General features: G+C 44.0%; 1 protein-coding gene across 1 annotated transcript in view; it reads right to left on the reverse strand.

The window, feature by feature from the left end:
* The window catches only part of LOC142590637 (uncharacterized), a 72475-nt gene extending 60421 nt beyond the window's left edge, over positions 1-12054 (reverse strand). The window contains exons 1-3 of the mRNA XM_075702988.1: positions 11840-12054; positions 10785-10909; positions 6550-6616 (exon numbers count right to left, since the gene is read on the reverse strand). Of these exons, the coding sequence (XP_075559103.1) occupies positions 6550-6616; positions 10785-10832 (115 nt within the window). The 5' untranslated portion in view covers positions 10833-10909; positions 11840-12054. The remainder of the gene's footprint in view (positions 1-6549; positions 6617-10784; positions 10910-11839) is intronic.
* Between the last annotated feature and the right edge of the window lie 6360 nt (positions 12055-18414).

Here is an 18414-nt window from a genome sequence, read left to right on the forward strand (position 1 = left end):
TTGATAGAGTTCTCAATTATCAGTAACAGAGCAAGAATGAATTCAGCGCTCTGTACACTGGTGATATCATTCCATTGCTACTGTCCTCATTGCTATATGCCCTGCATATCCTGTCTGTATTGTCACTACGGAGTTATAATAGGTCACATAATACAGCTCTTATCACATTTGTCTTGTGGGGATGCGCGACTGTCACACGTCCCCTGATATGTTGTTTTTCCCGCATAGCTTCCGTCTCCTGCATTGCGGCTTCGCCGCGGGCCGCAGGCCACGCGAGAGATGGCGCGAGTGTTGCGCTGCTAACGCCGCCTCATGGCTGGGTTACTTGGGGGCGCAAGGGAGAACATGTTTCCTCTTTGGTTCGGGACGGCAAGCAGCACGGACGTGCCGCCCGTGCGCCGATCCATGCTTCTGCGAGATCGTCTCGTGAGGCCTTGTGCGAAAGAGCCACCGTTCGCGTGACCGTACGCGTGAACGACCAGGCATTGGGATCCAGCAAGGGGCGAACATATTCGCTCACTATCCGGTCGCGGTGAGTCGGACTTCCGCGATTTGTCGCACGCCCATCAGCATGTTTTGTGGATAGCAACTCGGCTAGCAGGCATTGATCTATGAAAGGTGCAATAAATGCCCTTGTGATTTTCGTTCCTTTGACCCAAGGTACGGGATGAGAATCCCACAGTCTAGAGTGCAGAAACAGTGCATTGCACTGTGTATTAGTGCCTTCTGTCAGAGGTACAGCTGTCTCGAGGCTGTTTGGCATCCTGAACTGTTTGCCAATTAGGCGAATCACTGATTACTGCTACAGTCAAAAGTGCTTTTTCTTGGTGGCGGTGGGTGGTTCCCTGAGGACTGCAAAAACAAAACATTTAGAAAATCAGGCAGTCCAAAAAAAAAAATTAATGCATGCCTTTTACTGCCATTTAAAGGGAGGTGCTAGTTTAAAACATAACAAGAACCTAGAACTATGAAACCCCAGCTGTTTACATACTCTTATGGTAATTTCAAATACTATATGAATCAGTTTTATAGCAACTTGCATAGGTTGTGTTCTGTACAATGACAATGTGTAAAACGTAGGCATTATTGCCCCCATTTTTTTATCTCTAAACTTCCATAATTGCAGACCAGTGTTGGCGCATAATCCTCCAAATCAACTGTAGAATACTGAAATATGTTACCGAAATCGTTATTCACTGTTGTTTTAAAAAGTGCATATAAGTGTTAAATTAGAACCTGTGAAACCATTTCAAAATGTTTAGACAACCAGTAAGTGTTACTCAAGATTTTATCTTAAGTATATAAGTGATGTTCAAGATCAACCCCTCAGTGGTGGTCAAGACAGTTTAGGGTTTCAAGCACAAAGTTGACATTCTGGAGCAGTTTAGGAGCAGAAATTTTTTTTCTACTTCATGTTCCAAAAGTCTTCTTGGAACACTTGGAGTAATACAGAAGTAATCTAGCCATTTGGTGGAGCTTATTATTACTGTGCAGTCAGTAAGCGCTGCTCAAGAGTGAAGCAAGACACAAAGCCAACAGCAACCAATTAAGCTTGCCTTCCCAAGGACGGTATACCACGCACATCATGTTGCAAACATTTTTGTTTGGGTAGGCAAGGAACTTAATTTGTACCCGCCCTAGTTGCTTAGTGGCTGTGGTGTTAAGCTGCTAAGCACGAGGTCGCAGGATCGAATCTCGGCCAGAGCTGCCGCATTTCAATGGGGGCAAAAGGCGAAAACACCTGTGCACTTAAATTTACTGTAGGTGCACGTTAAAAAACCCCAGTTGGTAGAAATTTCCGGAGTCTCACACTACGGCATGCCTCATAATCAGAAAGTAAGACCCCATAATTTAATTTTTCTTAATTTTGTAGACCAACCACAACACTTATCAGGCTTCTTGGCGCTTGTGCTGTAACAGAAGAGAGTATGTATGTGTGTAAATAAAAAAATGTAAATCATGCCATCTTACAATGGCCCCTTTTCACTGCTGGTATGCTCCACCACGATACATTGCATAAGCCTCTTCCCGTAGCAAGCTATATTGCAGCAAAGTTGACGCTTGAAAACCGGCATTATACAACACATTCTACAATGGTTGTGCCTTCCGCACTTTGAAGGCAAAGCATTTCAGCATCCGAAATTTCAGCTGTGCTTATAATTAATTGCCTCTGTGAGGTACGTGGCAGTGTTGCAAGGATACCCAAATTCTCATGCATGTCCGAAAAATAGTTTCTTGGGTGTATTTCTGCTTGGTAATGAAGACGGCTACGACAGTGCACATTAGTGACACAACAGTGGCCAAATGCTCAGATTCCTTTTAAGTAGAGTGCTGTGTGCTTTTATGACTTTGGTGAAGTTAGCATCTGAATTTGCCATACACACACCTACAATTATCTATTTATTAAACTCACGCACACATAATATCACTATAATGAGAAATGCATAGTGTTTTAGCTGTTCCCTGCAGAATGTTTTCGGACAACTGCTTTGATGATGGATGGATGAATAAATTTCTTGACGTCCGTCGGTACGTGCGATTAGCGCGCAGTGGGCCACTCCCACGTCGAGACAGAGAGGCCATGCCCCTCCACCGCGTCGCGGGCCCGATGGACAGCCCAGAGCTGTGCTTCAAGGTCCGAGCTGTGTGGAGCTCGGTCCCACTCTTCCTTGGTGGTCCTGGCACCAGGGGGCAAGCCCAGAGCATGTGATCAAGGCTAGCTATATCCTTACAGTAGTGACACGCATTGTGAGGGTGCACGTCCGGAAAGATTTTGTGCAGGAAGGCCGGGCATGCGTAGGTGCCTGTCTGAAGCCACCTGTACGTGACTTCTTGTGCTTTATTGGGTGCTTTGTGCGGTAGCGGCATGGTTCTCTTGACTAACTTGTAGTGCTGGGTGAGATCGTTGTGACGAGGGGATCGCACTCGCTTGCCCATCCTGCCGAGAGGGAGTCCGGGCTCACACGGTGAGTTAGATCTTGTGCAGTCTCGTGTGCTGTCTCGTTGAGGTCACTTTTTAAGAACAATATTTGATCACGAATATACTCTTAATGCTTCACACACAAAACAATTTGTTACCTTGTTGTGTCCATGAAAGGGTTGTATTAAGAATAATTTTTTGGCAGCCTTGTTGACAGTTTGACAGCATCAATCAGTGAATCCTTAACAGGCACTCTGCAACACTTTTTCAAGAAGGAAAGCCAACCTACTGAGTCTCCAACACATGCGATTTTACATTTTGTCACAACCTTAATGTAGCTGGCACATCTGGGTTCAAGCTTATATAGTGCTAACTTAGGCAAGTTGGCACATGTTGCAGCACTTCATTTGTCTCCTATGTGTTGTAATGCTATGCTATTTATTCAAGCTCATACTTCTGAGCAGCAAGCAAAATGCAGTTGACTTCATTCCGTTAATTCGACTCTGACGGGACTGACGAAACAGATTGAATTATCTGGTGGGTCAAATTTAAGAAGATGCAGAAGAAATTCCAACACACATGACTGATTTATTTGCCATGGTTTACGTACAGATTCTAACATGCCCCAGAGTGAAACACACGCCCGCTGTCTCTGTGTCCGAAGTGTAAACTAGCATAGAAAGGACAAAAGCCCCTAAAATGAAAGAGAAATCAAATGCGCACACAATTTTTATTAAACAAAGAAATGGACAGGGGTCCAATGTGTTGCACATTGCAACCAATTTTCAAAAGTGAGCTTCGCCGCAATACCCATCGGTTATGCGGTAAAGCATACAAAAATCGCCAAGGAAGTTTTGTTAAGATGGCACATTAGAAATGGGTGAATACCACAATCAGACGTTTTGATCTGTGATTATTGCTTGGAGCTCCTCCTGGGCAGGCAGAAAATAGGCATTTCCTGCAGGAGATAAAGTCTGTTGCACACATCTACTGTCCTCTAAGGTATGTCACCAAAGGGGTCTCTTATTGGGTTCACTGTAGGGGTCAGCATGCATGCTGACTGCTCAAGTTGGAATTGTTGGGTGAAGGCCTATTTTAGTATCAAAATAACCGAAGTTTGGACCTATAGAAATGCACGTGTGTCGGCTGGGACTTTCAGACGGGATCAAATTTATAGGAGTCTACTGTTCTGCAGCCACTGAGCACTGCAGCATGCCAATATACTGCTATGTGTAGTAGGAGATACATTCTTGCTGCAAACTCCACTGCCATATGGTACAGTCGACTTCTGTTAATTCGACTCCGAGTAATTCAATCCTGGCCAAAGGTCTTGGCCGGCAGTCATACATTTCTACAGTCCCGAATCTCTTATTTTGATTGTAAAATTGGCCTTCACAGGATAACTTGAACTTGGAACAGTGACTCGCTGTTGACCCCTATGGTGAACCCAATAGCGACTCCTTTAGTGGCAGCACTTCTAGCTCGACGATGCTTAGGAAACAATGTATGCATTCAACACGTGTGATCGCGTTTCGACAACTCCCATTTATGCTTGCCATAGGAAACTTTTGAAGCAAGAACCATATATCACAAAGTTTAATTACGGTATTTACCCGATTCTGATGTGTGCCTCATAAGTTAGCACTAGTAGAATGCAATAGTTGTACACTTTTCTTTTCAGTGACTATGGTGTTGGGCTGATGAGCACGAGGATGGGGATCGAATCCCGGCCACGGCGGCCGCATTTCGATGGGGGCGAAATGCGAAAACACCCGTGTACTTAGATTTAGGTGCTCGTTAAAGAACCCTAGGTGGTCGAAATTTCCAGAGTCCTCCACTACGGCGTGCCTCATAATCAGAAAGTGGTTTTGGCAAGTAAAACCCCATAATTTTTTTCTTTCAATGACAGTGGTAAGCTCCCAGCCATGATTTGGTAATGCCTGCCATATGCATTCCACCCCATTTTTATTCTTAGGTAAATTGCCTTTTCATGATCAGGGTCCCTTACGAGCAACTGACTTACTCCTGTACAGACTCTAGTGGCTGACTGGCGATGTGAATTTTTCAACATTGTCTTCTGCATATTAATCTTCAAACCCACTCTAACACTTTTTTGGTTAAGGTCCTCAATCACTAGTAATTTGTCCCCACTGTTGCCGAGATATTCACCATTGATCCGCACTCCGAATGTGCTGCAACTGCAGATTTCATATGGCATTAATCAAAGCCAACACCGCCGTGTTATCTCACCACCTTGAACTGACACTCACACGCAGATCCACTGGCCACTGTAATCACCATGGCGGGAACACTAGGCCTAGGTATGCTATTACGGTTCTTGACATTCGGTGCTGTCTTTTTCATTGAAAGAATTCACCGCTGTCAGCGAAGGTACCCACTCTGCTTCTGCAATCCTCGTAAAGCACGGCGCGTTGCATATTGCATATTGCTAGTCCTCGAAAGGCAGCTTTGCCTCAGCACAGTGATGCTACGCGGTGAAGTGTATGGGACACAGCACATATATTGTTACTCACGTGCACTCGCCGTCTCCTGTCAGAGTGCAAGCACCTATATGCCTAATAAGTGTACTGGCAGACCTTCAGAGCTTTTACGGACGTGCCTGTGGCGATTTGGGCCCTTAAGGGCAGTAAAAGACATGCATTCATTTTTTTTTTCGGACATTGTAGCGGCCCTTAGGGAGTCTGAAAAATCGGACTGTACAACTGACCAAAAGGATGCTTCATCCATGGGGCGAACACGCAGCGTAACAAGGACAAGAATAGGAAGGACCATTGCATCGAGGAATGATCAGGAAAGGAACTGTGCCGCCGCCTCTTTGAAGGAGCTTGCGCTCAAAAAGCAAAGTGTTGGCTGACGCTAAGATGCAGGTTACCCACATCCAAACCAAAATAAATCTCTTAAAGCAATGAAATGCAACACTGAGGCATTATGGGCAGGCTGAGAGTATGTCAAGACAGTTGAGGTTGACTTTCCAGTTGCTTGGAGAATCTCATATGTGACAAAGTTCGGGCATGATACCAATGAGCTTGCTATCAGTTGATACAAATAGCTATTTGCTTTTGTATGCATCTCTTTTTATTCGCATTTTAAAATGTTTGACTCTATTTGCCGTGAGCTAGACCACTTTTTTTACAGTGAAGCTGTCTATGGTGAGGATCTGGCAGATCGCATTTGCGCATAGACCAACAATTTTTCATACGGTGGGCCGATCCCGAAGAAAGTGCAATACCAGGCCAACCCGAGGCAGAAGTGAAGCAAGCATTAAGCACTCCCCATATGTGGGCTGATCCCGAAGGTCGTGAAATGCCAGTCAAACCTGCGGCGGAGATGAAGCAGGCTTTAAGCACTCCCCCACACATGGGCCAATCCCATAGGTAGTGCAATACCAGGCCGACCCGCGGTAGAGGTGCAGTTCACCATTAAGGGGCCCACGTACGCAGCTTTGCTGGTCATCCTTCACAGAGTAAAAGGGCACAGAGTTTCTTTCGAAGATATTTTAGTAGCTGTGCATTTTACAAACCCCTCTTTTCAGTTTTCTATTTTGAATAAAATAAACACTACTCCTTACTGTTCAAACTGGATTGTTTTTATTTTTTTAACATGCTTACCAGAGAGTGACAGCATCAGGTGACATGGTGTCAGCCCATCTTGACATAAAACAAAGTTCTGTGAAACCTGAAAAAATCGGGGAATTTGAAAATGTCAACTTGGTAGACACGTTGTTCTTCTAAGCATGCAGTATGGCACATAAGCCTGGAGGTTAACGAAGAATCTCGAGAACATGTTGAGGGCCGTACAAAGAGCAATGCAATGATAAATGAGAATGAGACAGGAAGAGAGCAGTGTGGATAGTCGACATTCTAGTAGACATTAAGAGGAAAAAATGAAGCTGAGCAGGCCATGTAATGCTAGATAACCAGTGGACCATTAGAGTTGCAGAATGGGTGCCAAGGGAAGGGAAGTTCTGTCAAGGATGACAGAAAACTAGGTGAGATGAAATTTGAAAGCACAAGTTCGCATCAGCTAGTGCAAGACAATGATAATTGGAGATTGCAAGGAGGCACCTTCATTCTGCATTGAACTTTAAAATAGGATGATGATGATGATGAATGCGTGCAACTCTTTAAAAAAGAATTTGGGCCGGAAATAGCTTGCACAGTTCATTAAGACACGAAACCAAATTCGTATGCTTTGCCACTAACACAGATGTATTCCAGCGAAGCTAACTTATGAAAAGCGGCCACCATTGTGCAATATCATCTATTTCGTTGTTGGAACAGCTTGCGAAACATAGCATGATATGTTGGAAGGAGCTCTGTAACTTTTTTTCTTTATAGCTGGCTATAATATGCACATGCTGAATTTTTTATAATTAATGCTATGTGATGTGCAAATTAAGCAGTAATTTTATGCAGTATTAAAACGTACCTTAGTGTAACAGTACAATGAGAGACGTAATCAAGAATTTGTATGTATGCACATCTGAGTTCGCATGCAATGCGTGCTGTCATCCTTGAGTGCGCACAGACGTGACACTGGTGCACTGGTCTTAGTGCAGCTTGGTAGCTCATAGTTTGTGAGGGGATTCGTAATGGCAGTGCTCCACCACGCCACAATGCAGCAGTCAACGCTGAAGAGAGGAAATGCTAATCTTACCAACGCTACACATGCTCAACAGGCCAATGAGAGTGCTGACAGGTGAGCTTGAAGCTCGCCAGATCCATCTCACAATTTGTGCGTCGTACATGACAGCATAATCAACATTTAATCATCGATTTATTTCAACTACCATGTACGTCGACCTTGCTTCTTTAGTGTTGATACTTCGTTGGCCCCCCTCCCCTTTTTCTTCAAGGATACTTCTGACAGTGAAAAATAACACTGAATATCCACATGAACAGGAACTGGCATAAGATGCAACCATTTGTGACCTTTTCAACAGAAGCTTGTATTGCCTCACTGGTGTCGGTGTTACCGCGCGAAAAAACCCAAGCTGCGCAAAAATAGAAATTGCTTATCAGGCTGCGGATTCGAACCACCGATCTCTGGGTTGCGAGATCACCATGCTAACCGATTCAGCCACTGTCAGTTCATCAAACGCTGCCTTTAAGGTGGGTAAGTAGAAGCAGCGCAAGGCATGAACCAATCACGGGCGTCCCCTTCCTCCAGAGGAGGGAAAGGGTGTGTTCGCTCGCCTGACACCCGCAGTTTCCCACACCAGTTCAGGCCCAGCAGTCAGATGGGGAGGCTGCGTTTGGTCTGTTCTGCTGAAGAGCAGGCCACGTGTTGTGCCTTTGGCCAAAGAACAGGCAGTGTTTGATTGATGCCACCGGGAACTTGAGAAAGGGGTCGACGTTGACGTGCCGCCCTCGCCGTGAGGCGTTACAAAGAGCCGCAGATCCCAAGTTTCGCTTGCACCCCACTTCGCAGCAGTGGAAGGGCAGTAACTTTTTGGCCTCCATCCTTGTGTCATAGTCCAAGCATGCTCTTGCTAAATAGAATCATTCTTGGCAACTAAAGCTTAGTGTTTAGTTGCAATTAAAGCTCGTCATTGGAACAGTCTCCAGTACTTCAGGATTTCACAATAAGTAGAATACCATTTTGTTGGCAAGTACCACGGCAGAGAGAGTGACCTATAGGTAGATACTGAAAGAGCCAGTATAGTAAGAATTTCATTTAAAGTTGGAGGAATGGTACAACTCTTGGCATTCTGGGGAGTTAAAAAGAATGGAATTAAGAGATCTCAACTTTGTCAAGCAGGAATGAAATGGAGGGCCTGCCCCATTCTGCAACTTTACTGTGGACCAGTGTATGCCAACATGGCAAGTAAGAAAAAAAATTGGGTATTTCACGGTACGTGTAGATCCATAGACTTTTGTTCCCAGTGGTATCTTTTGATGACATGCCCAGGCTTTTTTTTTTCTCGTCACTTGTTACACTTTAATGCGATAAAATCTACTTAAACCTCTTGTGGTTGCAAGATCCGCAGGCGAGCTCGTTCCCTCAATCGGCTGCCATCACCCAGTCTCTACTCGTCACATAGCCATATCTTGTGAACATTATATACATTTTTTTTTTGCCTCTTAGAATTTTAGGTGATATCCTCAGTGATGAAAACAAGCACTACATAAAATCAGCAACATCTATCACTACGACAGATTCATAACAATAGTGCAGCCACTACATTGTTTTAGCTTTCCATACTAAATAAACTCACTGTGTCTGCGTTCAGTGTGGGCAGAGGTAAGCTTGCACACGTAAGTTTTTGGTAACATTCATAACAAAGCAAACAAGCTTTCAGGACTATAAACCTCTGAGTCACATCAGCTATGTGGGAGAAAAATATAATTCAAAAAACAGGAAAAAAAAGGCACACTGTTATGTGCCACTAATCCTTTCTTAAAAAGCTGCAAGAATTTTAGGCGGTTTTGATAGAATTATAGCATGGCACAAAACTGATGGTGCTGTGCATTTGGTCACCGCAAGCAGCTGTACATTGTTAACCTCTCTGGTCAATCATGTCTGCTGCAGAAGCATCCCTAGGATGTCTCCAAATTTCAAGATACTTGATTTAGTGCAGTATCACTCTTTGTTGGCCTTTTTATCAGACTGACGCAGAAGTGGGAGCACTGTACACTGTTCACATTTTCTTTGTGCGCAAAAGATAAATATGCGTTGCATTCACCACTAAGAGAATGTATTTAATGCTGTTCTTAAGTTTACAGCCTTACAGCACATGACACAGATATTCATGATAAATCTGTGCATGTCATACAGACAGCTGAAATGTCAAATGAAACGCCACTTTCCTCCCTCTCAAGAAAGCGCCACACCCAGCCAGAGTCAAGGCAACACAAACAAACACTGCGACGCAAAACACAGTCGTGTTGCTCGCCATGACGCATTACTTCGGTAAATCGCCCAATGCCACGGTGGAAAATGTGCCACGCAACAAAAATGGATAAGAGAAAAAAAAAAGCGGGTGGTGCTAGTCACGTGAACCCGATGTGGTTCTTCGGCTCAAGTATGTGGCAAGGCGAGGAAGGAACGTCGTTTGCGGATGCTACTCAAGGCAGAGGGAGAGTGTCTCTGTTGGCAGTCATGCTCACCTCATGGTGGTGTGGTAAGAGGGCATTCAATTTCTGCTGTCTCCTCTAATAATAAACCAGTTTAAAAGATTATTTCGGTAAAGCAATGCCAGAAGTCTGAAGTCATTACTCCAAACATTCATCATGGATATGAAGTCCAATGCATGTGGAACTGTCGAAAGTGGTTCACTCATATTCTTCTCATCTACTTTTAAGAAATTTCACACTAAATTGATCTTAGGCCTCTGCATTGTCACAAACAGCAGGAAGCAACCTTGAAGCCTGTTTTGAATTCCTCATTAATGCATGAAAATTCAGGATGCAGCAGCCAAGTAACAGTCTACTACACATAACTCCATCTTCACCTCTGTGTTCAGGCAATGAAATACAGTTTTTACCATAGCGAACATGAGATGTTCACTTGTTGGAGATGCAGCTCTTAGCCTGTCTACGTATGACTGTGACATTTAAAGAAGATGCCAGTTATTTAAAACTATGTTATTAAAAAAACATCTTTCATGTTCGTAACATGCCTGGAGGCAATAATAACCAGCTTGAAAAGTAATTATGTCCCATGGCTGTATTCGGGTCTCAAGAAGCTTTAAATTGCAGTGTAAACTAAAACTTGCTAGGGGGCCTGATGCAAGGCCCTCAAAAAACAGGCCAAACGGGGCTAAATGTTTCTTCAATAGGATAGAAAGTGCGCTGGAAAGTTAACGCCAAATATAAATGAAAATATATTAATTCAGACTTACCACCAGACTTTCACAATTCGAGTCTTGTTCTCCAAGGTGCATTGCCATTCCGACTTGTCCAGCTAGTGAGAAATGCAGTTCGTATTGCCTCCGCCAATGTGTTGCACATGCACAAGTGATGAACTCTACAAAATGAGAGCAGCATTGAAGATAAACTGAGCAGCTGAAAGTGCACGCACTGTTGCTTCTACGCACAATATGGAAACTAAACAGCAGAGGTAAATTTCGTTAATAGAATTGTGTAACACTTCATTCCCGTTCATATTGAAACATAAGTCGACTCTGAATATAAGACAACCCCCTACTTAAAGACATCGCATTACAGTCCCCTTTATAATTGAAAGCTACATGTTCTATAAAAAATTGGGCACTGAAAGCACCATGCCCCGCTTTGCTTCAGTTGTTTCGCTTAAATCTTTTGTGTACCCAGTAGAAATTCTAGATTCTAAGCTTTTGTTTTAAATGTAACAAACCTCGTCAAATTTGGTGCAGTGGTTGCCGAGAAAAACGAATACTGCGTTTACATGTATTTAGATTGGAACACCCGAGCTAAAGCTTTCTCTTAAACGCGCCCGCCACGCGGAGGCATTGCCGAGCCCAAACCGACGGAGCAGTACGGGATCCACATTTTGTCTGCTGGAGGCACCGCCAAATTATACTAAACAAAGAAACGTTGCGTACACTTAGTACACGTACAAATTTCCTCTTTATAGCGACAATGTAGGGGACTGCGGCTTGCACTGGCAGCCGGCTTTACCTATGCGCCGCCAGTCTGGTTCCTCAGACGTGTAACGATTGCGACAGTGTACGCGGCGGAAAAAGCACCTGGGACTCCTGCAAGACCAGACAAAACCTTGCCTCTGTGCATTATCTAACTCCTCCTCATTACCGTTAAACAAAACTCGAGAACGCAGTCAAGAATTTCGTATTGAGCTGAGAGTACGCTGCACAAGGTATACTGAAAGACGGAACTTTTAACGACAGCTTGTAGGCTAACTTCAAGATGTATCGATAAGTAACTGTTCAATAACTGTAAAATAAATACGTCCACTTGCCTGTCTGTTCACGCCAATACCGCAAGCTCTATTCAGAAGCACGAGACGGGCGCTGAAAAGCGTCGAGACATATCATTCGGCTAAATTAACCGCTTGCATTTCCAATGCAGCGAAAAATCGAGTGAACGATTAGAGTGTATTAACGATTTCGACGATGCAGTCGGCCATTTTGGGAAGCTTTAGGCATGGATCGGCTTGGCTATAGATGCGCACAATCTTTGGAAGCGACTTTTTTTTTTGTCGCCAGACGAAATTCACTGTGTTAAACTTTTTCTTTTTTTTTTTTTACAGAGAAGATATGTTTATACTAAGGGTATGGTGGCTAGCATACACTCTTAAGCATAATTACACCCTTTTGCCACACAACGATAATCGTCATCTGCTTGTCCGCATTTCCTTTCTTTAAAGGGACCCTGAAACGATTTTGACGATTTTCTACAAACGTACTGAGTCGTTAGAGTAGGTCCTTCTGATCATTAATTGACACATCTAAGTGCTCCACGTAAAGCGTGTAATTTATTATAAGGCTTTAAAAATGCACATCGCTGCCGATCGCAGCACACTGCTCGGCGAAATTTTAAGCCGCCCCTACCCATATGACCGAAATCACCATATGACGTCAGTGGGGCGAGCTATCCGATTGGCTGACCAGGGCGCGTGATCGATAAATTTTCCAACTTTATGGTAAACAAATGTTCGTAATAGTTTGAATGTTAGTTAATTTGTTTTTATAACAAGAAAGTAACATAAAGAGAATGCACAAGAGAGAGAGAGAGAGAGAGAGACAACTTCATGTAGTCTTGCTCGGTGAGCAGATCAAACCAGAACCGTTCAGCTGGTCTTCAATCGCGTCGACGGCTTCTTGCAGCGTGCTCTCAATGTGACCATCGCTGCCTCCCGGAACCCACAGCGTGATGTCATCGGCGTAGATGGTGTGCCGGACGCCTTCGACGCGAGAGAGTCGCTTGGCCACCCCGATCATGACGAGGTTGAATAACAACGGCGAGATGACCGAGCCTTGGGGGGTCCCGACACTGCCGAGCCTCTTCTCTTGGAGCCGTAGATCGCCGGCGCAGAGCTCAGTAGTCCGTCCCGTCAGAAAGTCCTTGATATAATTGTATGTTCTTGCGCCCATGTTGAGTCTGGTCACCTGGGCTAGGATGGCAGAGTGCTTCACCTTGTCGAAGGCGCTCTGCAGGTCCAGCCCCAGAATGGCCTTGTTGTCTTTCGTTAGGGTATCTTCGTCAATTATATCTTTCTTCAACAGAATCATCGCGTCTTGGGTGCCGAGGGAACGCCGAAACCCGATGATCGTGGTGGGGTATAGTCCCGACTCCTCCAGGTAATCCTGCCACCAGAACAATTTTTCAGTACACTTAAGCACTTCCGGCACACAGCAAGTGTCGTCTGCTTGTGTTACAACGTGCTCTGTCTTTGACGAGAGCTCCGTCGTCAGTGTCGGTTTGTGTTTTCGCGAGCGCTATGATTCGACTTTGTTGCGTTGTGGACTGCAAACGTAGCGACGGGCAATATGTCAAGCTGCGACATCGTGTCCCTCTGCAAGCCAGTAGACGAGCGGACTGGCTGCAGCGCATCGGACTGCCGCTATCCGATCGGCGCCAGGATTTTTGCGATTGCGGCCGTCACTTTACACCGGAAGATTACTAACGCAGTAGCGTTTCGCGAGTCCGGTATTAGGGTAAACGCAAGTGCAAGGGGATAGGGCCAGGCCGCGTCCCCTTGCGGGTGGTTTCAGGGGATGAACAGAAGCGCAAATGTGAATGGTCTGCACGGTGCAGCCACCTGGTGGCATAGAGCTCAACCACACACAGTAGCAGTAACAAAATGTAATCTTCTTGGCTGCTGGTGTAAATTTTTCGCAGGAGTGTAATCGTTAACACGTTGTTTTTGTAAATGTTTAAAATGTTTTACACTTGGTTAGAGCAATATTAGCTCTTTCTTTGGCTGGTTAAGCCCTGCGCCAGCGGGTGGCTGGACCGTGGAGACCGATCAGGTAGCTCACGTACGTCTACGCTAATGTTCCTTCATCCACTTGAGTTTATGCCTCCATCGTTCCGTCGAAATATTCAGGTAGTGTGTGATTACCGGAATACCAGACACGTTCGGCGCTACGACAGAATGCTCGCAACGCACGCTGCTTCGATAGCTCTCGCTTGGGGTCGACGGCCAAACGGCTAGCGGAGAGGTTTCTCTCGGACGGGGGCGGGCTCCAAAACAACCGGAAATGGACGATGTGACGTCGCATCGTGACGCAGGACCAGTGAAGGCGGAGCTTAGCCCCAATCACTCGGCGAACGAGTTGAGGAGGAAAAGCATGGCTAGGGAGGAGGGTAACTTGTAATCGCTTGTAGCTCCATTAATACGTAACGCTTCACTTAAATTGTGGTGCGAATGTTCTACTTACGCTGTACCCTACGCGTCTACAAAATTTGTCCGAACCGTTTCAGGGGCCCTTTAACGCGGCGAGCCCGGTACTTTCCAGTAACGAACGGCATGCGCGTTATCATTCCCGACAGGAAAGTAACAGGCAATGCTATCATGCTGATAACGCGTGTGCCGTTCGTTACTGTAAACGCCGCCAGAAGTGGGGAGCAATTCCGTGTGTCTTGAATGACGCTTGTACAGTTATCAGTCAAACCGCCTAATGTTGCCACTTCTCTGTAGTGCTTATGTGGGCTTTTTTCTAACCTTCACGGTGGGTGCAGCATGTCTAGAGCCGCAGCGTCCTGCGCTCTATGCGGTTGCACGGGACTGGCGGCCACGCATCGTTACACAACCTCCCAAATAACAATAAGAGTCAGTTTTGGCACTTGGTAGAGCAGTAAACGAGGGATCCAAAAGAAATGTGGTTGTTCTGCAAATATATATTTCTCTATAATTCTTCTAGAGGTAATTCAAAAAACGAAACTATAGTCGGATGCAACTTAAGTATGCAGCGAAGCCCCGCCCACGGCCTTATAACCGCCAGCCACTGTTCCTCTGCGAGGCTGCAAATAATTCATACTTCAAACTTTTCCTGTTAGGCAAATAAGGCGTTAATCACAAAAATAATATTATTAGCGCATAATTTTATACATTTTCCCTCGCCTATTAAAGTATAATAGGCGAGTATAAGTACAAATCTATCGTCCTCTACTACGTCACAAACTACGTGCCCACTAAAATCAAGCGGCCGCCAAAAAATAATCCCTGGATAACCCAAGAAGTAATTCAGGCAAAGCGCCGTCTGAAAAGACTGCGTAGAACAATAAAAATTAAAGGAGGAGACGAATCCAGGGTGACGAAACTTCCTAATGCCATCGCGGAATTCAAGCTTGCAGCCAAATGAGCAAAAAAATATTATTTTAATGTAAAGTTACCGAGCTTTCTTACTAATAATCCCGGAAGGTTCTGGAGGCACTTTCGCACCAATGATGGAGAAGCGTCCCACTTAAGCCCAGAGGAAGAAACTGCGAAAGCCAACGCATATAACATTTTTTTTCAATCAGTATTTACTACAGACAATAACATTATTCCCCCCATTCTAACGAGACAGGGCGTAAGCATTGGCGAATTACACATTACGGACACTGGCATACTTAATCTTCTGCTTAATCTTGACCCTAAAAAAGACAGCGGTCCTGACAACATACCTAACGACTTTCTGAAAAGGTATGCGGAATGGTGCAGTAGATAACTCGGCATAATTTTTCGTAAATCACTCACGACTTCACAGCTACCGAACGACTGGAAAATTGCAAAGATAATACCTATCCATAAATCAGGCGACACAACAGAAATTTCAAATTTTAGACCCATTTCATTAACTAGTACATCCTGTAAGCTTCTAGAGCACATAATCTTAAAGCACATAACGGTTTTTCTAGAGAGCATTGGCTTCTTGTCTCCCTACCAACATGGTTTTCGCAGTGGTTTATCAACAATAACCCAACTAACAGAACGAATCCACGATCTTGCATATACTATCAATCACCGCGGCCAGACTGACATGATTTTACTTGATCCATCTAAGGCACTTGATTGTGTATGCCAGAACAAATTAATCGCTAAAGTTGAAAGTGTTGTTGGGAAAGGGCTCCTTTCAGCCTGGATAAGAATTTCTAGCCAATCGTTCACAATTTGTAACCTACGAAAAAATGCCACCTAACACTGTCACCGTTACTTCCAAAGTTCCCCAAGGCTCAGTTCTTGGGCCTTACTCTTCTTAATAATCTATATTAATGACATCACAGCTAACATTGGTTGTAATATAAAACTGTTCGCTGACGACTGCGTTATCTATAGTGAAATCACTAATTATAACGATAACATCGCACTTAATACATCCCTCAACACTCTAGCTATTTGGTGCTCTAATTGGCAGATGTCAATTAACGTAAAAAAGTCTGTGGTCATGACCGTAACAAGGAAAACAAGACCATCTAACTTTACATGTGAGATTAACGGCATACCACTAACTAAAGTTGAACAACATAAATACCTGGGAGTTACATTAACCTCAGACCTCAGGTGGGATAAACACATTTCGAATATCATGGCAGGAGCATTACGCAAACTATTCTTCCTCAAAAGAAGCCTTGAGCTCTCTACAACATCAACGAAGCTACTGGCCTACACAATGTTCGTTAGGTCGGTTCTCGAATATGCAAATACAGTCTGGTTTCCTCATACAACAACTAACATAACAAAATTAGAGGCAGTACAAAGAAAGGCTATAAGGTTCATTCACAACAAATATATACGCACTGACTCACCGACTAATCTTCTAACGCAGTCTGGATTGCAAATGCTATCTACCAGGGCAAAACACGCTCGCCTGAAGTTCTTGTTTCAGCTTCTAAAAAATAACTATAAATAGATGTGTCCAGGTACATTTCATTTTCTGAGGCTCGAAAAACACGTAACAAACATGCGCACACTTTAACAGAATACACATGCAACAATGACACGTTTAAGTATTCATTCTTCCCCCTGACAATTGATTACAATTGACTTGATCCTGCTATAACCGCCATCGAATCGTTGTCCGAATTTACTTCACAAGTGGAAGCTGCAGTGCGTAAATTAAACAATTTATCGTCGCACGTGTCATCGTCAGAAATTTCGCATTGTGTTGCTTTCGACTTCCCACTTTCCTTTTTCCATTTTTGTTTGATTGTCGTTATGTGGACATATGGTACACTGTGTTCCCAAAATAAATTTTCATTACTGTACTACTGCTAAGATAATTGTTATAACTGCCATTTCCTGCTGATTGCTTGCCTAGATTGTTCTTTCTTTTTCCATTCGTGTCTTCTCGCTCTCAAAGTGTATGCTTTAAAGCGTATCCCTTCACACAACTTTAAAATTTCTTCACGCGTTAAGTGTTATCTTTCAGTTCGCTCCTATTTTATGTATAAACTAGTTAATTACGTGTTCTTAACTGCCAGAATCATGTTAATTAACTGTCATGTGAAAACTTGCATTTTTGTTTCTAAACTCAGCTTCTTTCTTATATTAACATCCTCGGGCAATTGTTTTCTTTTTTCTTCCTTTTTTCAATTAACTGTTCTGCCTAAATGCGTATTCATATACATGTCTACCGTATCGCCCAACTGCCACGCTCTCAAATGAGAGTAGCAGTATTGTAAATAAAATAAATAAATAAAATAATGGCGAAAGTCGAATTCTTTATTCAACTGAAAATTATAAAATGCTTGCTTTGCTGCAACTATTTGTTTTCAAGTTTCAGTGCAGTTGGCAGTGAAGTTTCATGAGTAAAACTGGTTCAGCAGTGAAATGAACTGTACCGCAGACTTTTGAAGAGTGAAATGCTCAGACTCCATACACTTTGTCCATGTCTGTTGCACACCTCATTGCTTCTGCCGATAAAAGGCTCTTCAAGAACAGCAGACTCTCCGGATCTATCAAGTACAACGCATTGTTGAAAAGGCCACATGACGATGATTTTGTTTGCTTTTGTGATTGGCTGGCTAAGTAACACAACCCCGCGCGGTTCATGTGCCATGGTTGCTATGTATTCTACTATAGAAATCTTTAATTTACATTTTCACTTGTTTACTTGTTCTTGGCAGTGTTCTTCCTGCGGTTCTTTCCAGTGTGAGTCCATTTGATGGGGTTCCTTGTTTACCATGTAAAGGAGAGGTGCATCTCACAGGCCTACCTGTGAGATGCACCTTATTTCATTTCTCTTTTCGGGTTTATGTGTCTTTATGGTGAATGGTCGGCATTATTCATATTTGTATAATAAAGGTACCCTTCCCCTAATATGCATAGGAAGGAGACCTATGGTTGCCCCCCCCCCCCCCCAAAAAAGTTACTGCATACGCGCCTGCTCTCTTGCCATTGATGAAATGACACAGAGGAATGCATAGAGCAAACTTTAGAGTCTGAAGGCTCGCATTGATGTCACCGGTTGTCCTTTCCCATTATGCACCATTAAAAGCACTCATTGGGGTTAAAACAATGTTTGACTAGTTGCTAACATATTTCAGAGTTTCCTTCCAGTGCAGACCCTCACTCCAGGATGCTGCAGGTCACACTGAACATTAATT

This window comes from Dermacentor variabilis, chromosome 8 (genome assembly GCF_050947875.1).
Source record: "Dermacentor variabilis isolate Ectoservices chromosome 8, ASM5094787v1, whole genome shotgun sequence".
NCBI classification, from domain to species: domain Eukaryota; kingdom Metazoa; phylum Arthropoda; class Arachnida; order Ixodida; family Ixodidae; genus Dermacentor; species Dermacentor variabilis.